A 20,718-nucleotide genomic window follows, 5' to 3' on the forward strand; every position below is an offset into this window, starting at 1 on the left:
GCCACCTCCCCATCGACACACTCAGGCAACATCTAAGGCAGAAAACATCTCAAAGCTGAGAACTCACGGCCGAGCTGGCTCCACACACCTGTTTAAGGTCGAAGCCACCCCTCATCTCCCGGTGGGGACGATCAGCCAGCGACGGAAAGGAGGGAGGCTGCTACTCTGTGAGGTCATGCGCGCAGGGAGACCTTACCTGACCCTCGTGGGACAGTGACAGGGATGCTCATTGTCTCCGCTGTGTTGGTGAGCAGCGAGGTGGGCACGCAGAACAGGCCCAGCCGACCCCCACCCAGCCTGTGCCCGCCTACCTCCGACGCGTCCACGCACCTGTCTTCCTCAAGACCTTGGCCCGCTTCCGGAGCTGGGCTAGCAGCAGGCCCAGGAGCCCCGAGTCCCGGAAGATGTCTGTGAAGAGGGGGTCTGCACCCGCTATCCTGAGGACGCTCTGCAGGGCCACGAGGGTGCAGGGCGGCTCGGGGCTGTCCTTGATCAGCCGCTGCACCTTCGCCAGGATCTCGTGGGGCACATAGTGCAGCTCGAACACCAGAGCCTCCAGCAGCCGGAAGAAATGCTTCTGCACTTGGGCCGGCTTCTGGGGCACGATCTCCACGAACTTCGAGATCGGTTGCAGCGTCCACTCCAGCAGGAAGAAGTTGCGCGCGTTCCAGGCCCACATGGCCCTGACGGCCGACAGGATTTTCGTGCAGAGGATGGGGTCGCTGGCTTTGTGGAAAACATTCTGCAGGACTTGGAAGGCCTGCAGATTCTTAACGGTCACCCCTGAAAGTGAAGACAGGAATGATCCGACAAGTCATTCCTGCTGCATCGAGATCTCATTAGCATCAGGAAATAGCACGCAAGTTCCTGTTTTCCAGCCCCTGTGGGGAAATGTTCACCAGCGGTTCAGAGCTCCAGCGCCCAGCATGTAAGACCGGAGTCGCGCGGTCCAGGGCGTGGTGGCTCATGGAGCACGAAGTGTGCTCGGGACTGTTTCATGAATGTACAAACGCACACTGGTCTCCAAGACACAACACCAAGAAAACAACGCCAGCAACAAAATGAAAATGAAAAAATTAAAAATTACTTCTAATGACCACATATTGAGAGAGTAATAGTTTGGATATAGTGGGTTAAATGGGATATACTATGAAAAATAATTTAAGCTGGTTTTTTTGTATTTGCTTGGCTGGTATTTTACTATGGCTACCAGGACACCTACAGATTTCATGTCATCCACGCCGTGCCCACTAGGCAGCCCTGGGTTAAAGACTGGCTTTAATAAATTTAAATCAAATAATTTTACAGATTACTAAGCAAAGTTTGTTTCATTTTTAAACACGCTATTGAATAAAGACATTTTGAACCACCCCTGCCTTCTCTCAGGCGTGAAGGTTAAGACTCATTCCTTCGGGCCGAGACCAGAAGCTGGCCCACACCTCGCCCCTGTGCAGGTTTCCTGCCTGATGCACACGCTGGCCCACCACCTGGTGTCACCAGCTTCCTGACGCCGTCATCGGTCAAGTCAGGCATATTCTGCAGCAGAGTGGACCAGGGTTCCAGGTATGTGTGACAGTCACTACAGAGCATTTCCGGGGAACAGGAACCAGGGGCCCAGCCTGGGGCAGTCAGTCATCAATAAACCCATCAGCATCCCAAAGGACTGAGGTGGCACTGACCCTGAGCTTGGGTGACTGTGTCGGGCCCTCGTCCCCATTATACCAGCGAATGTCAAGAGGACATCACAGCAGAGATGGTGGCGGAGACCGGAGGCCCCTGTGCTACCTGAGAGTGTTCGCCTTGATCAAGCAAACATCTGCTCGAAGTCTGCCCGGGGAGCTAGAAAGATCTATGGAGGAGAGATTTTTCACTCCACAGCAATCTCCCCAAAGGCATGACAGACTGGGCCTGCCGTGCCCCTGACATGTGTCTGTTCTTTGTGAAGAACGGGGAAAAGCCTGTACGGCCTTGTCCGGGTCAGCGCCCACGGCTGCCGGGCACCCGGGGCACAGGACGACCCACCGGAAGCCTCGTCGTGGAACTTGAAGCCCTCCAGCTGGGGGTAGGTGACGCTGTCAAACACCTTCAGCTCCGACCTCCCGCAGGTCGTCAGCCACACCACCAGCCCCAGGAGCTCCTCCAAGTGGGGGTCCTCTCCGCTCAGGCTCAGCCCGTCGTACCTGCAGGGACAGAAGGCCAGCTCCCTGCATTCTGGGACAAAGCAGGTACACTTGCTCATGACATTCCCCACTGGGATCGGAGACTAAACAGAGGTGCTGAGAGAGACCCCAAAGGTCTCCCCATGTCAGCACTAGAAGGCCAGGGCCATGTCCTGGGGAAAAGCCACAGTGTGCAGAAATCAGCCTTAGAGCCGCGCAGTCAGAATCCAGAGAAACTGGGGAGAGCGACAGCAGCTGCTCTCCGTGGCCGGGTCCCCCAAAGTCATGTGCTTTGGCAGGAGCACCCCAAAAGGAATAAACGTTTCCAAAGAGCAACGAAAGAAACGTCATGGGAAATAACTCGACTTCATTAGACTTCCTGATGCTTATTTCAAGGCTGCGTCGAGTTTCTGCTTCAGCTGCTGGTGTGTGGGGCTACCGCTGCTCTGCAGAGAAGGGGCTCCCAGGTCTCCCCAGCCCTGCCATGACGGCAGCGGAGTGTCCGCAGTGGGCCTCAGTTAGGGCAGGAAGGAAAACCAGTGAGCTGCAAGATCCTTCCTGGCATCCCTGGGACGGGCTCAGTTCCCCTCCTGCTTCCCACGGGAAATATGGGGTGAACCAACCTCACACATAACCAACCACATGCCGAAGAACTGCTCCGACAGCCCCTCGTGGTGGCAGTAGCCAGGTGGCCAGGTTCTGACAAATGCAAAGTGTGGCGTCACAAGGCCCTCGAGGTGTCATTGAATCACCCCTTTGGAGACTGGGCTGAGCGACTTCACCCTCATCCACGCCCCACGCCCCCCCTGGGGGGCTGCCGGAGTGCAGGCCAGGAAGTGCAGCGCCAGCTGCACCCCACAGAGGGAAAGGGCTTCTCTGCTCAGAGCAGAGCCACGGAAACCCACATGGGCTCGCCCCTAAGCGGCTCCCCGAGACTGTGGAGGAGTCTGGGAAATCCTGACAGGCTTTGGTTTCCATCTCTTGGCTTATCCAAGCCCTGGACCCGAGCTGAGGGTGACGCGGCAAGTCAGAGGAATTAGTCCTGACCCAGCGGAAGTCTTCATCTGACTTCCTGCGGGTGAGGACTTAAGGGAGAACAGTTTGCTTGGGAACTGACCCCAAAGCGCCCGTAGGGGAGAAGCTCTGAGCCACGGGGAGAAGCAGGGACGCCTTGTCAAGCCAGCACCTCACCAGGCAACTGATCCACCAGGGACTCCGGGAGGCAGGTATGGCTCTCCCCCTCCCACCTGCAAGAGGCAACTTTGCTGGGTATTTATTCATCAGCTTCTGCCAATCACTGGTTGAGGACTGCTCCTGGCTTGATTCCTTGGTCCTCCCAGCCCTGCAGCATACAGGCGGAGCCTGCAGCCTTCCAGAAAGCGCCCCCGCATGGAGGAGTGGGCTCTGACAGGTGCCTGTCAGGCTGGCCGCATACGAGTGGTACCTGCCACCAAAGGGACTTGGTACAATTACAGTCGTCCCTCGTTTATCACGGTTAATCCGTTCTAGACTCTAGCGGTGGCACCTGGCATTGAATGATCCCTGGGGTGCTTGAATACATAGGCCTACAGTCCACACGAACAGTAATTTTAATTGTAATTGTGATACAGGGGTGTATGATTGACTCAGACAACTGAGTGTGTGCTGTATCATTTTTACTGTCTCAATCCACTTTTTAATGAATATATTTTTGAAAAATGCAATACAGTGAAGCTGCAAACGACAAAGCACGAAGTGGCAGGGATGACTGTACTATCAGAGTCACCCAGTTCTCCAAGGCAACGGCTCTGGCTCCCAAGCTCACTGCAGGTTGAATCACTTCTGCAGCAAAAGTCTTTCTGGCCATGCTCTACAGAGATATGCATTTCAGAGGACACTCGGGAGAAGCCTCCACGTCTGTCTTTCTGCAAAGCACCCCATGATTCTGAGGGCCTAGGTTTGGCAGATCCCCCCACCGAGCACACCACTTACCGGAGGAACACCTGGAGCAGCAGCGGGTAGCCCTCCCCGCTCTCAAACTCCAGGAGCAGAGCCGGGGAGACAGGGTAGGAGTCCTTCACGAAGCCCAAGATGAGGCTCAGGGCCTCACTCAGCTCGGGGGCAGGGAGAGCGTCCGCCAGCCGGGACAGGTTCTGGAGGGACATCTTGACACAGTCCGTGGCTGCAGGAGAAAACACCACCCTCTGCTCAGGAGCAACAGCTTCTCCGCCAGGCTTCCTCCCCCCTCCCGCCCCATCCGGGTATGAAGATGTGAATGGGAATTCATCCAAAACTTTTCCTTCGGGCTCTTGGATCGAGAAAACTCTCCCTGGGAAGCGCCACCTGAGCCGCACTCTGCGGAGCCGGAGAGCAGTAGGACGGGAGGAGGCCTCTCTGCCCTCCACTAGTCACTGAGCCAGCGGGGGGTCTGGTCCACTGGGGACGGGATGCGGGACCCAGGACCCGAGCCTGGGGAGGCCCCAAGGACGAGCACTGGAGGGAGCCGGAAGCGGCCAGAGGAATAGTGCCGGGAGGAGTAAGGTGTGTGTGCCAAGGTGAGGGGCAGAGGGTGGGGAGTGTCAGCTCCCGGAGGGTCTCTTCTGCGGGGCCCAGGGAGGTGGACCAGCAGGGCCAGCTCGGGAGTTCTGGCCAGGCCAGGGCCCCAGGGTTGTGGGAAGTCAGGAGAGAGTTGCATCCCGGGAGAAATGTCACTGGATCTGCATTCTGACTGATCACTGTCAGCCTCTTTCCCTGGGAGATGCCTCCTGAGTGCCAGGAAGTCAGGGAGAACGGCGCCTGGGAGACACGGTGCTCAGTCCTGGGCCCTGAGGCCTGGGAGAGCCTGGCAGTCAGCCGTGGGCGGGACAGCACAGAGTTCAGGGCTGGGCAGGTGGTGCCAGGCCAGCCCCCCCCCCCTCCCCAGCCTGGACACCTGCAGAACCACCCACTGCTCTCCAGTACGGCACTCCTGGGGCAGGCTCCCACTGCGCAGAACTTTTGCAGCTAGAACAGTGCATGAGGGCCCCTCACCACCAATGCACAGAGCCTTTCTTAGGGTCTGCAGCTCCAGCCTGTGAGGAGGGGATGCCAAGGCCCGCAGGCCCAGCTCAGCCCTGGACCGTGACTGCTGGGCCCTGGCCTCCCGGGACCTTGGACCCCTGGAACTGGTCTGCTGTTTCGTCTGGCTCTGCCACAGCACCAGGGGGGGCTCTGGCTGGCTGACGCCCTCTTACAGGAGGCCCCGAGAGAAGGCAGACCACAGGGCAAGTGTTTGTGCACAAGCAGGGCACACTGGCAGGCTCTGACCTGCTCCCTAGAAGACTCCATACCTTGGGGTCAGCCCAAAGAATGGACAACTGTGTCCCCAAGAGGCACTGTAGTGGTGAGCTAAGGAAATGCCACAGAGCAGGTAAGGTCAGCTGCCATGAACCTCTGTCAAAATGTTGTCCCTGCCCTGGCCGGTTTGGCTCAGCGGTTAGAGCGTCGGCCTGCGGTCCTGAGAGACCCGGGTTCAGTTCCCGCTAAGGGCATGTACCTCGGTTGCAGTTTGTCCCCGGCCCTGGTCGGTTGTGTGGGTGGCAGCCACTCGATGTGTCCCTTTCACGTCGATGTTTCTCTCTCTCTCTCTGTTCCTCTCTCCCCCTCCCACTCTACCTGAACAAAAATGGAAAAATGTCCTCGGGTGAGGATAAAAAAAAAAAAAAAAAAAATGTCCTCCCTGGAGTCAGCCTTGCAGAACTCCCTTCTGGGCCCACAGCCAGCCCCTGGCCCCGCACTCACTCTGCAGGTACTGGATGATGCCGAGGTGCTGGGCCTTGGAGATGGCCCTCAGCACACAGAAGGTAGGCTCCTTCCAAAAGCAGCAGCTGTGCTCCCGAAAACAGGTCGTAGCGATGAGTAACGACTGCAGCTCATTCCCGGAGAGGAGTCCCTCCAGCCCCGGAGACTCACTGCAGATGTTGAGCAACATCTGAGAGAGAGAGAGGGAGAGAAAGCCACGAAGACTGGTTAGGAAGCCTCCTCACTGCAGTGGGTTTGTTCCTGACTGAAAAGTAAGATTGTATGTTGTCACCTGTGCCCAGACCAGCGTGGTCAACAATGCCCCCTAGAAAAGGATGCGGGGCGTCTGCACTCACACCCTATAGCAGCAGAGTTACCCTTCCAGGTCAGAGTAACAAGGAAGTGTTGGACTTAGACAGGCGTCGTTTTATGTAGAAATGCCAGGAAAATGGCATCAACCATTAACACAGAACCGACAGGAACCAGTGCTGTTTAAAAAGCAGAAGTAAAGACAGCCTCTTTCATAAATGGTGCTGGGAAAATTGGACAGCTACATGCAAAAAAATGAAACGAGACCATCCACTTACACTATACACATGTATAAACTCAAAATGAATAAAAGACTGAAATGTGACTCATGAATCCACAAAAATCCTAGAAGAAACTGTAGGCAACAAAATTTCAGACATCATACGCAGCAGAATTTTCAGATACATCACCTAAGGCAACAGAAACAAAGAAGAAAATGAACACATGGGATTACATCAAATTCAAAAGTTTCTGCACAGCAAAAGAAACAAGCACCAAAATGGAAAGGAAACCCACTGTATGGGAGAGCATAATTGTCAATGATATATCAGATAAGGGGTTAATTTCCAATATTTAGAGAGTGCTCATACAGCTCAACAAAAGGAAGACAAAGAACCCAATTAAAAAATGGGAATAGGAACTGAATAGACACCTCTCCAAACAGGACATACAAATGGCTAAGAGACATATGAAGAAATGCTCAACATCACTAATCATCAGAGAGATGCAAATTAAAACAACAATGAGGTATCACCTCACACCTGTCAGAATGGCCGCCATCAACAAATCATCAAACAACAAGTGTTGGAGAGGGTGTGGAGAAAAGGGGACTCTAGTACACCGCTGGTGGGAATGCAGACTGGTGCAGCCACTATGGAAAACAATATGGTGTTACCTCAAAAAATTAAAAATGGAACTGCCATTTGATCCAGTGATCCCACTTCTAGGAAGATATCCTAAGAAGCCTGAAACACCAATCAGAAAGAATATATGTACCCCTATGTTCATAGCAGCACTATTTACAATAGCTAAGATCTGGAAACAGCCCGTGTCCAACAGTAGACGAATGGATAAAAAAGCAGTGGTACATATACACAATGGAGTACTATGCAGCTGTAAGAAAGAAAGATCTCTTATCCTTTGAGACAACATGGAGGGACCTGGAAAGTTATTATCCTAAGCAAAACAAGCCAAACAGAGAAAGGCAAGTATCATATGATCTCACTTATTTGTGGAATATAATGAATATAACAGCCTGAGGAACGGGGTAGTCACAGAGACATGGAAGTGGGGTACAGGTTGACAATCCCCAGAAGAGGGGGTGGTGGGGGACAGATAAACCATAGAACTTATATGCATGAACAATGGACATGGCCAACAAAGCTGGGGACAGGGCGGGGAGGGAGGAGGAAGGGGGAATCAGGAGAAAATTCTGTAACAAAAAAAAAGCAAGCAAGCAAGTGTATTCCTAAACCCTGTACTGTAACCTAACTGGAGCCCGTGTCCCCACCACTCCAGTCTCCCTGTGGACTTCGGACACCGTCTGTCCACTCGGTGTGTCCTGGCACACAGAGCTCCGCTGGGACTCACCCCCCACCCTGCCTCCTCTCTCTTTGGCTCTTGCTGGTTTAACTGGACTTCCTCCCAGTTCAGTGAGTATGGAAAGCTCCTTCCACCTGGACCCACTGGCCCTCCGGCAGTGACCGGGTCCAAGCTGGCAGCCCTGGGACTGGCCGTGACCCTTGGCCTCCGTGACCCTTGGCCTCGGTGACCCTTGGCCTCGGTGGATGACCATCTCTGCTCCTTGCCCCACTGCGCCCCCTACAGCTCCTCCCCACCCTCAGCTCTGGTCCGCGCCCTCGGAACAGCCTCCTTCAAGCTCCCTGTGAACCAGTGCCCTTGCCCTCGTTCCCGGCACACCTTCGCCTGTTCCTCCGGAGTACTGAACACACTGGACACTGTCCCCACTGGCTCCCACACCCTCTGTCTGTCACCTGTACAAGACAGGGGACTGCTTGCCGAGGGGACTGTTGGCCTGGCACAGAGCCATACCCGGGAACTTCACATTTTCCGGGGGAGGAAACGAGGAAGACCTGATGAGCACAGGTGGGCTCTGCCGCGTGGTTTGCCCGTGTGGACAGAGCGTGAGGATAGCGCTACGCTCACTCGGGGGAGAGGAACTTGGGTCTAGATTCCACGGCCCCCGCCCAGCCCCCACCCGTGACCAGACTTCATGTTTCCTCACTGCACCGTAGTTTGCACAGAATTAGGGAGATGGAGCTACGTGTATCCTGGGATGGCAGAGGGGCTCCCGGGGGTGACAGGCGACAGGTCCAAGACAGTGCTCAGAAAACACTGGCTACAGGTATGCAAGTGTCATTAGTGTGCTCAGAGGGGAGGGGAAGGGGCCAGAGACAGAGGTTCCAGATGCTGAGCAGGGCCAGCAAGATGGGGTGCAGGCGGGAGCGGGAGCGGGAGCGGGAGGGGCTGAGGAGGAGCCCGCCTTCTGGGAAGGGGCACGGCGTGGATGCAGAGACACAAAGAGGAAAACCCGCCTGCCAGCGCCGGCCTCGGGATTGCAGAGCGTGGGCAGAGCGTGAGCTGGGCGCCTGGAGCGGACTGAGCATCTCGGGGGTAGGGTGTGGTCTCCACCCAGCGCTCGGCCCGCCTGTCACTCACCTGCACGAACATCCTCTGGACCTGCACATCATTCTCCAAAAGCTCGTCCTTGTCCGGAGGGAAGACAAAGAAGAGGTACAGACACTGCAGGAGCAGGGCTGGGAGCCCAGACTCAGCCACTCTGCCCAGCGTCTCCTGCAAGGGAAGAGCAGTGGTGAGTGGGCCAAGGCCGCGGGGCCAGCACAGCACTGCTGTGGGCTGTGCCGTCCTCGCTCGCTGTCCCCTCCTCTCCGGGCAGCCACTGTCCAGGACTCAGCCACTCTGCCCAGCGTCTCCTGCAAGGGAAGAGCAGTGGTGAGCGCTGTGGGCTGTGCGTCCTCGCTCGCTGTCCCCTCCTCTCGGGCAGCCACTGTCCAGGACTCAGTGGGGGGAGGAGGGTTAGTTTCGGAGCAGGTGCGTGCTGTGTGCCCTCTAAATGCTCCATTTTGACAGACAGACAGTTGGCAGGAAGAAGAGGAAGAGGGAGGGAAGAGGGAGGGAAGAGGGAGACTGGTGCGGGGCAAGCACAGGGCTGTCCCGGCCATGGCTCCGCTGAGCAGGACATGGGGACTCAGTCGGGGGGCTGGCTCATGACAAGTGCAAAGAACTGACTGTGGCACCTGACCAGGCCCCGCCCACCCTCTCATCAGGTCTACACCCTCCTGTGACTGACAGCGAAGACCAGCGCCCAGGCTGCCGGAGGGGGAGAGACAGGGAGCTGGCAGAGACCAGCCTCAGTGGAGCTCCTGGGGCCTTTCTTCCCTGCGCTCTCCCTTTGGCTCCACGAGGACGACCGCGTGTGCGTGTGCGTGTGCCTGTGCGCGCCTGTGGGGTTCATCTAAAGTAGATTGTCTACAAAACTAGAAGAGCAGAAGGAAAACAGGCCAGAAAGGGATCGCAGGCGGCAGGCTGGCCTCGCTGCCCTAACAGCTCCTGTTGGGGGTAGTGTCTGCCTGTCCTTGTCACCTGTGCAGCCCTGACCCAGCCCAGGGCGCTCCCCCTGTCCTCCTGCTCCGCTGGTGCCCCTGAAAGCCCCTGCTCCCCTCCTTCACTGCTCTGGGCCTGGCTGTCACAGCGGAAGAGCCCCCTTCAAGTTACCTTTTTCCTGCTCAGACTGAAAACATCCTTTCCCAGGAGCAGGAGAGGGAGCCTTGCTGTGTTCGGGCTGCTATGTCGACAGGGCTCCCGCCATGTGCATGGAGGAAAAGCCAGGTGGCCCTCCCCCCCACACACACACACTTCCCTAAGGCTGGTGGGTGTCTGCCCCTGCTGCCCCCCTTGCCTCGAGGTAGTCCCATCACAGTGGGCGTGCCCAACACAGGGCAGACGAATGAGTCTCTGGCCTGCCTGAAGGTGGCCGCTGCCAGTTCTGCTGATGGCCACGGCCTCTGCCTGAGACGACAGCAGCCATCCGCAGACCACTCAGGGAGGAGGCACCAGGCCCCTCTCCACAGTGGGAGGACATGACCACAGCCAGGATGGGGCGCGGGTGGGGAGGCAAGGGGAGAGGCCTCCTCCGAGCACGTCTCTGGGCCAGCAGGGCGGACCGGTGCCCACAGGTGTGGCTCTGAGTTTGAAGGAGGAGGAACAGAGCTGTGGCTCTGAGCTCGGGCTCTGGAGCCAGACAGCCGGGTTACACAGCAGGGAGTCCTCGCCCCGGGGGATGGGGGAGGGGGGGACGCGCCCAGCCCCTCCCGGACACAGGGGCACAGCCGCCCTAGAGGGAGGCCTTGCAGTCACAGAGGTCAAGCGGGTCGCTGCGGTTACACGGCGTCGGCCGCAAAGGCAAAGCCGAGTTTCCGAAGTGAAAGGCAGGAGGTCAGTGTCACGGGAAGGCAGACTCTCCGGAGCCCGCAGCCGGAGCGGAGACTCCCCTGGGTCACCGTGGGGAGGCCAGGCCGGCCCGGGACTCACCGAGTCGGCGCCGGTGAGCACGAACACCGCCTTCAGGAGCAGGTAGCCGTCCTGGTCCGAGTCGCCCTTCCACCGCAGCAGCTGCCTGGCGGCCGCCCGCGCCTGCTCTGGGACGCGGGTGGAGGAAGTGTCACCAGCGGGGGGCGCGGAAGCCTTCCCCCCGGGCTCCTCTTCCCACGAGTGCACCCTGGCATCGGTCGGGGCGCCCACCGCCTGCCCGGCCCGCAGTGCCACCCGAATCTGCGCCGCCTCTCAGGCACTGCGGGCACCCCTGCTCAGCAGCCGCGCACGGCTCCCCACTGCTACCGGAGAAGGGGTCCCTCCGCGACCGACCTCCCACAGTCCCGTCTTCGCCTCACTTCGGCCTCGCACGGCCCCTTCTGCGGCCAAGAGCCCTGCAGTGTGCGCCAGGCTCGCTAGTCCTCCTCGGAGCTCCCTCCTCAGCCAGGCGCCCGGCCTCCGGCCCCGCGGGGGAGCAAGCTCACGGGACACCCACAACCCAAACATGCCCTGACCTCAGGTCTCGTCCGGATCGAGCTCGCCATTGAACACAGGTGCCACTCCTCCACCGCCCGGTGCCATGTAGTGCTCCGAGTGCGTGCCTCCAGCGTGCGTGCCTCCCGCCTGTGCGTGCCTCCCGCGTTGCGTGCCTCAGCGTGAGTGCTCCAGCAGTGCGTGCCTCACCGTGGTGCCTTCCAGGCGTGCGTGCCTCCCGCGTGCGTGCCTCCCGCGTGCGTGCCTCCCGCGTGCGTGCCTCCCGCGTGCGTGCCTCCCGCGTGCGTGCCTCCCGCGTGCGTGCCTCCCGCGTGCGTGCCTCCCGCGTGCGTGCCTCCCGCGTGCGTCCCTCCCCGGAGCAGCAGAGCCCCCTAAGCCCCCCTTCCCTGCTCTGCTGGCCTTTCCCTTGTTCCCAGGGACTCGGTGGCAGGCCTGGGCCACCACACCACGTCCCCCAGAAGCAGACGGGGGCGGAGCAGGGGCCTGCGAGGACTCCAGCGCCGTCTTGCTCTCCCGTGTTGCTCCAGGACCCCTCTCCCCTTACCTGCGGGCTTTCCCACAAGCACCTTCTGTATTTCTTGGGCTAGCTGGTGGGAAACATCTTCGACCAGCCTCTGGAGACTGGGAAAGCTGATGATCCCCACGGAGTGTTCCCAGGCCTGCATGCAGACAACAGGATGTGGTCAGATGTCAGCTACCAGCAGGGCCAGAGAGGCCTACTCTCCGGAGGATGGACTGGCCGTGGCCAGGGCTCGAGTTCAGGGAGCCCCCTCCAGGCTCGCACCGGCAGTGGGGCCGCTGTGCACGTTTTAAAATGCGATTTTGCTGGACTCCCATGCACTAGACATAATAACCCCATTCCTGCCCAAAGACCCGGCCGAGCATCTAACCTGAGGCCCTCCTTCCACAGAAAGTGAGAACATCATATTCCCAAGGGAAACCATTTCGGTGTGTTTCCTTGGTATAGATGCTATATTCGCTAAAAAGTAAAAATCTTCAAAAATCGCCTCTATGTTAAAAATGCTTGATACAAAGTGAGGAGGCGAGGCACAGGTGGGTAGGAAATATTTGCAGCGCATATAACTGACAAAGGGAAAGTATCACCTGTGTGAGATGAAGACACACTGACTTTTAAAAAGCAGGCAAATGAAACAAGTAACTAATAAAAGATAAGTAGCAAATTGCCGATAATCAGGAAAATGCAAATGAAAACGGCATGAGCTATTTAATGCTTTTCAAGTTGGTAAAAATGAAAAGCCTCACAATATGTGGGTGAAGGTGACGGACCCCGGAAGCCCCTGCTGTACTGATCCAGCGACACCTAGAACCTCTTCGAAGAAGTAGTTACCGATCCAAGAAAGTTGAAGGGCACATGTCCTAAACCCGGCCATTGCTCTCCCAGCTGTGCCCCCTAAGGAAAGGTTGGCACGTGTGCACATGGAGACATAGACAAGAAGTGTGTCTGCAGCAGTATTTGTGATTGTGGAAAACTGGAAAAATGATGTTCATCAACAGGACCATGTGTGAATAATTTGTGGCATATTTATATAAGGATACTATGTAAAACCAAAAAAGAAGCAGAGCTACATGTACCAGTGCAGATAAACCCCAGACAGAGAATGTTGAGTGGAAAGAGCAAGTTACAGAAGAATGTTACAACGTTGAGTCTACGAAACCCCACGTGACTGTGTGTACATGTCCATATTCCTGGTAACTGAGCAGGACAAGGGTTTCCACCAGAGTGCAGAAGGTGAATGAGCGCCTGAACACCTGCACAGGTGCCGTTAGTGTATCTGAAATGTTTGATGCACTTTACCTGGGTGGGGAGTACTTAGGTATTTATTTTGTTTAAAAAAAAATTGTATCTGAAAAGTGTTTTTATTTTCTGCCCTATAAGCAGAGTTGCCCCTTTCCTTTGTAAATAAAACAGTACATGAGAACTTCGCTGAAACTACGAAAACGCTGGATGAATGTTCAGCACCACTGCACAGAGACCTTCAGTGCATATTGGGTGAGTGAACATGTGGTCATGAAACCTGCAGCACGCAGAGTGATAGCCAAATGCACCGGGTGCTGGTCCTGAGCCAAACGCTGGCCCAAACACCTACGTGTGCTGTTTCCACCACCCTGGACAGCAAGTGAGGCTGAGCCAGAGGGCAAACCCAGACAACCAGTTAAGCCCCAGAGTGGGGAGCGGATTCCCCTCACGCATACCTAAGGAGCATGCGCACATCCAGAAAATAAACGTATGGCTACCACCTGGAAACCAGCGTTCACTTGGAAACTGGAATCCCTGACACCAACAAGTAGTCCTCAGGCTGGAAACGTCTGTGGCGAGATTATCTCCTTCCCCAGGATGAGGGCTCTGCTGTGATGTCTTCCTAACAAACGTGGCACCTCCTCCCTGCACTGGCAAAGCCCTTGCAGACCACTTTGCAGGCAATTGACTCAGAAGCATCCAGCTCGCCTCGGAGCAGTGGGGCTGCAGGAGGCACTCGACAATAACGCAGATTGGGCCACTGTGAGTTGAACAGTAATTGTACACTCAGCAAGATGCTCCCCAGGCTCCCACTCCTTCCTGGGACCTCCATGGGCACTTTGGAAGCAGCCGCAACGCCTCCGGCCACAGGGGTGCTGTTTTCTGCACGGAGGCAATCGTTCACTGAACGACACCGTGGAGACCCCAGGAGTTAAGGCAACTTCCAAAAGGACCTACATTTTCCCCCAGACTGGGACTTGCATGCTGGGAGAATATTGCTCAATATTTTAAAGAACTTCTACCCACTCACATTAGCTAAGCTGTGCCATCATGCCTCATGGCTGTCCCCTCACATGGAAGGCAGAGAAGGAAAACGATGCTTGGTCTCCAAAGGAACATGAGGCACAAGCTCTTGAGGAGAGGGAGAAACCCGGCATTTGAATGACAGACAGCCTTCTTGGTTTCCAAGTTTGACAGCAATATCACTACTTGCTCATCACCTCAGACTTTAGGGGTTTGTTCTTTAGGGGAGCTGAAAACATTTTTGAGACTTTACATGAATTTCCTCGGCTAGTGTGACACAGTTATTCTCTCCTTTGTAAAAAAAAAAAAAAGTGATGCCTCCAAATCTTGTTAGCACAACAAAAATGTTGTTATCCCAAAATGGGAATAAATCATGTTGCAGGCCCCACTCTGAGAGTGTAGAGTCAAGGATGGACAAGGAGGGGTGCTGACCCTCACCGTCCTCTGTGGACACCACACTTGGAAATAATTGTTGGTCATCCTTGTTATTGTCCTTAATGTTACTTCTCTCTCATCCATTGTCAGCTGGGTCCATACTTGTTTTTAACGAGATGAGGAACCACAATTAAACCCGGCACCACTGGCCAGGCAGTTAGCCTAAGAACACATGCCTGTGTACATGCACGTGTGTGCATGCACACACGCGCACACACATACACACATGCACACGCATGTGCATGCACACACACACATGCACACAAATCCGCACATGCACACCCACCAATCCTACTTCCAAACGCAATCTACTGAGCATTCATTTCAATCCCTCACACTAGGAAATGAATGCATTGCTCCCCATGTCACCCACTGTTCTGGTTTTCTATATAACAAACCACCCCAAAATTGAGTGGCTTAAAATAACAGCAAGCATTTCTTCTTGTCATGGACCTGCGATTTGGGCAGAGCTCAGCAGGCAGGTATTTCTCCGCTTCACTCAGCTACGGCAGCCAACGGGCTGAGAGACCCACTTCCAAGACGTGCCTCCCAGGCCTGGCAGGTTGGCGCTGCTGCTGGAGCAATGCAGCTGCGAGACCAGGCGCTTCGGTTCCCTCCACGGGCTCTACACGGGGCTGCTTGGGCTTCCTCACGGCATGGCAGCAGGTTCTAAGTGTGGATATTCCAAGTGACGGGAAGAAACTACAGGCCTCACACGGCCTGGGTCTGGAAACGTCACTTCTGGCCCATTCCATGAGCTAAGCCATCACACACCCAGGCAGATCTGGAGAAGGGGACATGGTGCTGCCTCTCAAAGGCAGCGGTGGGAACCCATCTGCAACATCTCTAGTCTACCGCACCCAGGACCTCCTTTTATTTTCTCCCATGTTGTCCCACGGCCTGGCTGTCTGTCCCAGACTGTGAGGATTTGAGGTGATGGCTGGGGGTTCCCTCTCTCACTGCCGGCTTCCTCTCAAAGTATGCACTCGACCAGCAGTCCTCAGCAACTGCATCTAGAGTCCCAGCTTCCTCCAGGGCTCTGGTCATGGGGTGTGTCTGTGCACCGAGGGAGCTGCAGTGCCCCCCCCTTGGAAGCTCAAGGGAAAGCCAGCGGGCCCTGCCCGTGCTCCCCAGAGAAGTGCTTTCTGCTCTGGGTGTGACGGGGGAGGTTCAGGAAGAACACAGCCCAGTGGCCTTGGCAGGAAAGGACAATAGTCCATCGGCCCTTTCCTGAGAGCGCCGCTCTGCCCACCGAGAAGTCACTGGCTCTGCACCTCTTCCTGCGTGAGGCCACCAAACCCCCTTCTGGATCGGCTGCCCGCTAACCTCTTTTCCTTGTCTGTGACGCTGGGATGAGATGGCACTCACTTCACAAGGCTGTTGCGAGGGCTTGCACACGCCACACAATACGCTGGAGAGCTTGGTGCGTGTTACTCGCTGTCAGCCCGGCTAGGACTCCTCTTTGACCTCGGAAGGGGAGGGGTGAGCCTGGGGGAGCTCTGTTTCTGACCCTCCCCCAGGGCAGCTCCTGCTGGGGTTGCAGTGCCTGAGTGCCCATCAGGCAAACCCTATTCCCTAGACAGCAGCCCGAATGCCGAGTCGTCCAGTCCTTAGCACCCAACAGTTCTCTACCCTGGAGATGAGACGGGGGCTGGGATCGAAGGTGGAGCCGCCAGCCCGTCTGTGCTCGCCTGGCGGTTCACGCAGACGTACGTGCAAACAGTGACGGGGTGAGGGAGAGGCGTGTCCTCTCCGTGGGTTTGGAGGAGTCAGCTAGGAGAGAAAGCCAGCGGCTAAAGAGAAGTCCTTTGGGGAGCAGGTGCCACCGAAGGCCCTGAGGGAGTCTGCTCCACGAGACACCAGCTAGCACGTCGCGGGATGGCCGGTGACCACTGAGGTGGGCACATGTGGCTGACCTTCGCCCAGGCCCTGCCTGCACATGGGCCCCCTCCATGCTGGGTCTCGCTGATCGAGTCTGGGCCAGTGTCACAGGCTCCACTACCAGGGACACACCCTTTCCACGCAGGGAGACAACTCAGAATCCCTGATGCTCGTTGTCTTAGAACAGAGACTCTTCCAGGTCACCTTCATTTCCTTGGGCCCAGCGTGAAAGAGCCAGGTGTAGAGACTGCGGTCCACCAAACAGTATTCCAGGGCTCCCTCAACGGTGCTCAGCAGAGCCTGAGCCCAGCTGGGCCGCGGTTTCCATGACAACCAACACTGCCTCAGGCTTGATGTCAAGGCCCCGGTCTACAGGCCATGGCCAACGTCCTAAGTCCTGATGTTTCTGAGGTTCCTTCACAGACGACCTTGAAGGACACTGTCTTACGGTTATGAAATCCGGAACAGAGGGGCCTGCGTCCCCATGGATGTTCCGTCTTCATCGACCGCTTTGGTCTCATCCGCACCACACCTGATGGACACCTCCCTCCTTCCCCGTGTTTCTTCCCGGGAACCTTCCCCCGGCAGGTCCTCTCAGCCAGCGCTCAGCAGGAAGAACGCGGCGGTAGACAGGTCGGAGCTAACGAGCGAGATGGTTAAAGCCCCGGAACCCTCTGCCCTCCAGGGCTCGGATGCCGGGGAGCCGGAGCAGGGGTTCAGTGGTCCGGTGATCATGGTCAGGGTCCCCACGGGCATGGGAGCTGGGGGGAAGTACAGGGCTGTGCCTGGACGACCTGTGTGTCTCATCCACCCTCAGGCTCCCAGCACAGTGTTACTGAGCACACTGCGCAGAGGGGAACGGGTTCCATGATGTGTTGTAAGTTGCTCAAAGGCACACAGATCAGCGATGGCCCCAGGGCTTGAGCCTGCCTCTGGGATGAGAAGTCCCACAGGCCATTGTGCCTCCAGCTGCCAGGCGCGGTCTGGGAATCAGGGACCAACACCAAGGCTCACTGGTACAGGAGCTGCTTGCTACCCATGGGGAAGCGAGCTCGGATGCCTATGGGGTCAGCTGACATAAGGAGGTGCCCTGGGTGGGAGATGTCAGGAGTGGGGGACTAGGGTCACCTGAGAGACCGAGGTCATCTTCTGTCTGAGAGGGGAGCCCTAACATCTCCATATGAGTGTTGGTACCACAGCTCCCAACATTTTCTAGGGAAACTGGAAATCTGATTGTCAGGGGAAAGTTTTCCATTTTGAAAACAATGGCCAAGAATTCATTTCTAACCCCTGTGAGCCAAACACGACCCATCTGTGCAAGTCAGCACCCTCTGCTTTGGACCGAACCCTCCGTGGGGCAGAGCCTCTGTCGTCTGCACTCTCACGACCTGGGCCCCAGGACGGAGTGTGCAGTGAGCAGAGGGACTCTCAGATCAGCCTTCGGGAGGATGAGCGAGGACGAGCCTGGCGCTCAGACACCGGCACTGTCACGTGAGCCCGGCTGCTTAGCTGAGTGGAAAGACACGCGACAGGCGAACCCACACACGCTCCCCAGGAACCGCAGTGAGGGCAGAGGCTGCTCAGTTTCCCTTTCCAAAGGCAAAGTGGACCTGGAACTGGGGGACACGGAGCTCTCCCCGAATCACGAGGTTGTCGGGCAGGGAAGCTGGAAATAAAACACGTGAGCCCTCTCCTAACCTAGTCCTTCTCTTCCAGTGCGTTGTCTGTGTCCGTTATCCAGGCTGTGAAAGGGGATGAATAGGGTAAACAAGTCCAAGTCATGCAGGAAAATGACTTAATGAACAATAAGTTACTTGGCTTTTTTTTTTTTTTTTACAAAAAACATGCCTAAGTATTCAATGCCTCATAAATATGATCCCAAGAAGATTCTGAGTCATCTTTGGAAATCCTTAAATATTCCTGGTTAATAAGTTAGATGAATCATGAACAAAGGGGGTTCCCGATAACACCTGCCCAAGCCTCGGTCTATCTCAGTCTGTTTTCAATGTAAAAAACATCTCACATTCTATTGTTCTTTGATTGCAGGGATATTGTTTTGAATAATAACTCAAAATCAGTCGTCAAGGGAACACTAAGTCCTCAGGAAACGATGTGTTTCCAACTGTACAACTAGCCTTCAATGTATTTGCTGTGCGGCAGACCTCACTGTCGGGGGCTCTGTTCCGGGACAAGGGAAACCCCTGGACCCCTGCTGTCCCAGCTGCCACTAGCCAGAGTGCTGGCCCAGTGGACGGCTGGACCTGTCCCTAGTGTCTGTAACCAGGGAGGGGAGCCCCGCGGTGGTGTCCCCACTGATTGCACCTCAGTTTGCGTTACTGGCACACTTCGATGTTCTGGCCCTTCCGGGCCCGGGTTGGCATGCCTGAAGTTTGAAATGACCAGCCGTCCCTGGGACTCACGTCTCAAGACATTTTCCTTGCCCAGCTCCCAAAGGAAGCGGTCTCTTCTCTGGGACTGTGGCCGAACAATCTAACTTTGTTAACGGAAGTGACAATATTACTCCGGAGTGAACTGTTCGTCCATTCCCAGCCCTTCCTCACCCTGGAACGAGCCTCCCTTGGCCCCGAGGCAGCCGGAGGCCACCGTGATGATGCTGGAACCACCCAGCTCAGCCTCCAGCCGCTCGACAAGCACCCCCCGCACTGTGAGACGACACACTTCGGGGACAAGGACACCCACCTTCAGGAACAGTGGGAGGAGACTCAGCAGGTGCTTGTGACGTTCCGCCGGGCTCCCGGGAGCCAGCTGCCGATATTCCAGAAACTTCTTTTCCACCATCTCCCAGAGAGCCGTGGGGCCCTGAGACTGCCCTGCAGGGGGACAGTCAGGCCGAGCAGCCTCAGGCTGGCCTTCGTCCCTGGGGCCCGGCTCCTCCGTCCCGTCTCCAGCGGCAGGGGCCGCCTCCATGCGGCCAGCAGACTGGAGTCCGAGGACAAGCAGGTGTGAAAGGCCCCGTCACAGCGCCGCCCGCTGTGCCCCTCGGTCCAGCCCTGCTGGACGCTCCTCCGGAACCCGAAATGCCTGAAACAGGAAGACGTTTTCAGAGGAGGCTCGGATTTAGAGAGACTCGCAGATCCCGACAACCTGACGCGCTGGCTTTCCGCAGTCTCCCGAGGGAGCCGGGTCCCCGGTTCCCCAGGAGGTAAGGCAGCACCTCGCCAAAGGCAGGAGGCAGCTGGGAGTCTAGCTGTAGTCAAACCTCTCACCCCGAAGCCCGTTTCCCTCTGGCCTGAAGCTGCTCCTCTTTCCAAGGACCGAGCTCCCCGAGAGACACTGAAAGTCACCTTCCCAGTGTCTGCACCAGCAAGTGATTCCAGCCTTCAGTTATAACTTCCTCCGGCCATGAGCCTAAAGGACTCTTCCTCGGCGTTATTAGTTCACATGCAAATATTTTTTGGAGGACTTTGTCCTCAAAATGACTTCAGAAACCCCCACGCTTGACTGACCCAGCCCAGAAAGATCCGATGGTCTGGGTGCCGAGCGCGGGAGGCTCCAGCATGACAGACTGCGCAGGCCCCCACCAGAAGCCCTCCACCCCAGCCACAGTGAACCCCGTGGGGTCCGGCCCGGCATCCGGCCAGCAGACGATCACTCAGCACAGGGCGGCAGCCAGAGGTGGACACACAGAGAGGCCCACTGGGGTTGGCGTCTTGCCCCGGGCTAGACAGCAGGGGCGCATCATGCTGTTTCCAGCTGGACCACGCACACTGTGCGCTGAGTGGGAGTTCGCTGGGGATCACGCAGCCACGCACCACCCTCTGAAACGTTCTACTCTTGGTGTGCAAACTCCACGTGTCCCTGGGTCTTCTTTTTAATCAACTGATTTTTGTTACAGGTGTTTCTCCTCCCCCCCCCCCCCCCAGATCGTCTTCTATCACACATACTTATTCCTCAAACTTCATTTTCAGAAATTTGTGTTGTTGTCATTGTTACTTCTCACCTGAGGATATTTTTATAGAGTGGGAGGGAGGGACAGAGGGAGGGAGAAACACATCGATGGATTGCTTCCTGCTCAACCCGGACTGGGGCCAGGGATTGAACCTGCAACCTAGGTGTGTGCCCTTGACTGGGAATCAAACCCGCCACCCTTGGGTCTGTGGGCCGATGCTCTAACTGCTGAGCCAAACCGGCCAGGGCAGAAATCATTTTCTTTCTACAAAAGATATGTAAGTGCAACATTGAAAACTGGGAAGGAGCAAACTCTTGCAAGGATATCAAGCTGGGCCAGACCCAGAAAAATGACTGTTGATAGCCCTGCCTCTATCTGTGAACATAGAGTTTAACAAAAACAAGCTAAGGATGCCG

General features: G+C 56.5%; 1 protein-coding gene across 1 annotated transcript in view; it reads right to left on the reverse strand.

The window, feature by feature from the left end:
* WDFY4 (WDFY family member 4) overlaps positions 1–20,718 on the reverse strand; it is a 284,390-nt gene that overhangs the window by 242,622 nt on the left and 21,050 nt on the right. Inside the window, exons 2-9 of the mRNA XM_036265310.1 lie at positions 19,093–19,434; positions 11,839–11,953; positions 10,800–10,906; positions 8,907–9,041; positions 5,919–6,108; positions 4,131–4,320; positions 2,023–2,180; positions 331–783 (exon numbers count right to left, since the gene is read on the reverse strand). Of these exons, the coding sequence (XP_036121203.1) occupies positions 331–783; positions 2,023–2,180; positions 4,131–4,320; positions 5,919–6,108; positions 8,907–9,041; positions 10,800–10,906; positions 11,839–11,953; positions 19,093–19,320 (1,576 nt within the window). The 5' untranslated portion in view covers positions 19,321–19,434. The remainder of the gene's footprint in view (positions 1–330; positions 784–2,022; positions 2,181–4,130; positions 4,321–5,918; positions 6,109–8,906; positions 9,042–10,799; positions 10,907–11,838; positions 11,954–19,092; positions 19,435–20,718) is intronic.

This window comes from Molossus molossus, unplaced genomic scaffold, assembly GCF_014108415.1.
Source record: "Molossus molossus isolate mMolMol1 unplaced genomic scaffold, mMolMol1.p scaffold_m16_p_17, whole genome shotgun sequence".
NCBI lineage: Eukaryota > Metazoa > Chordata > Mammalia > Chiroptera > Molossidae > Molossus > Molossus molossus.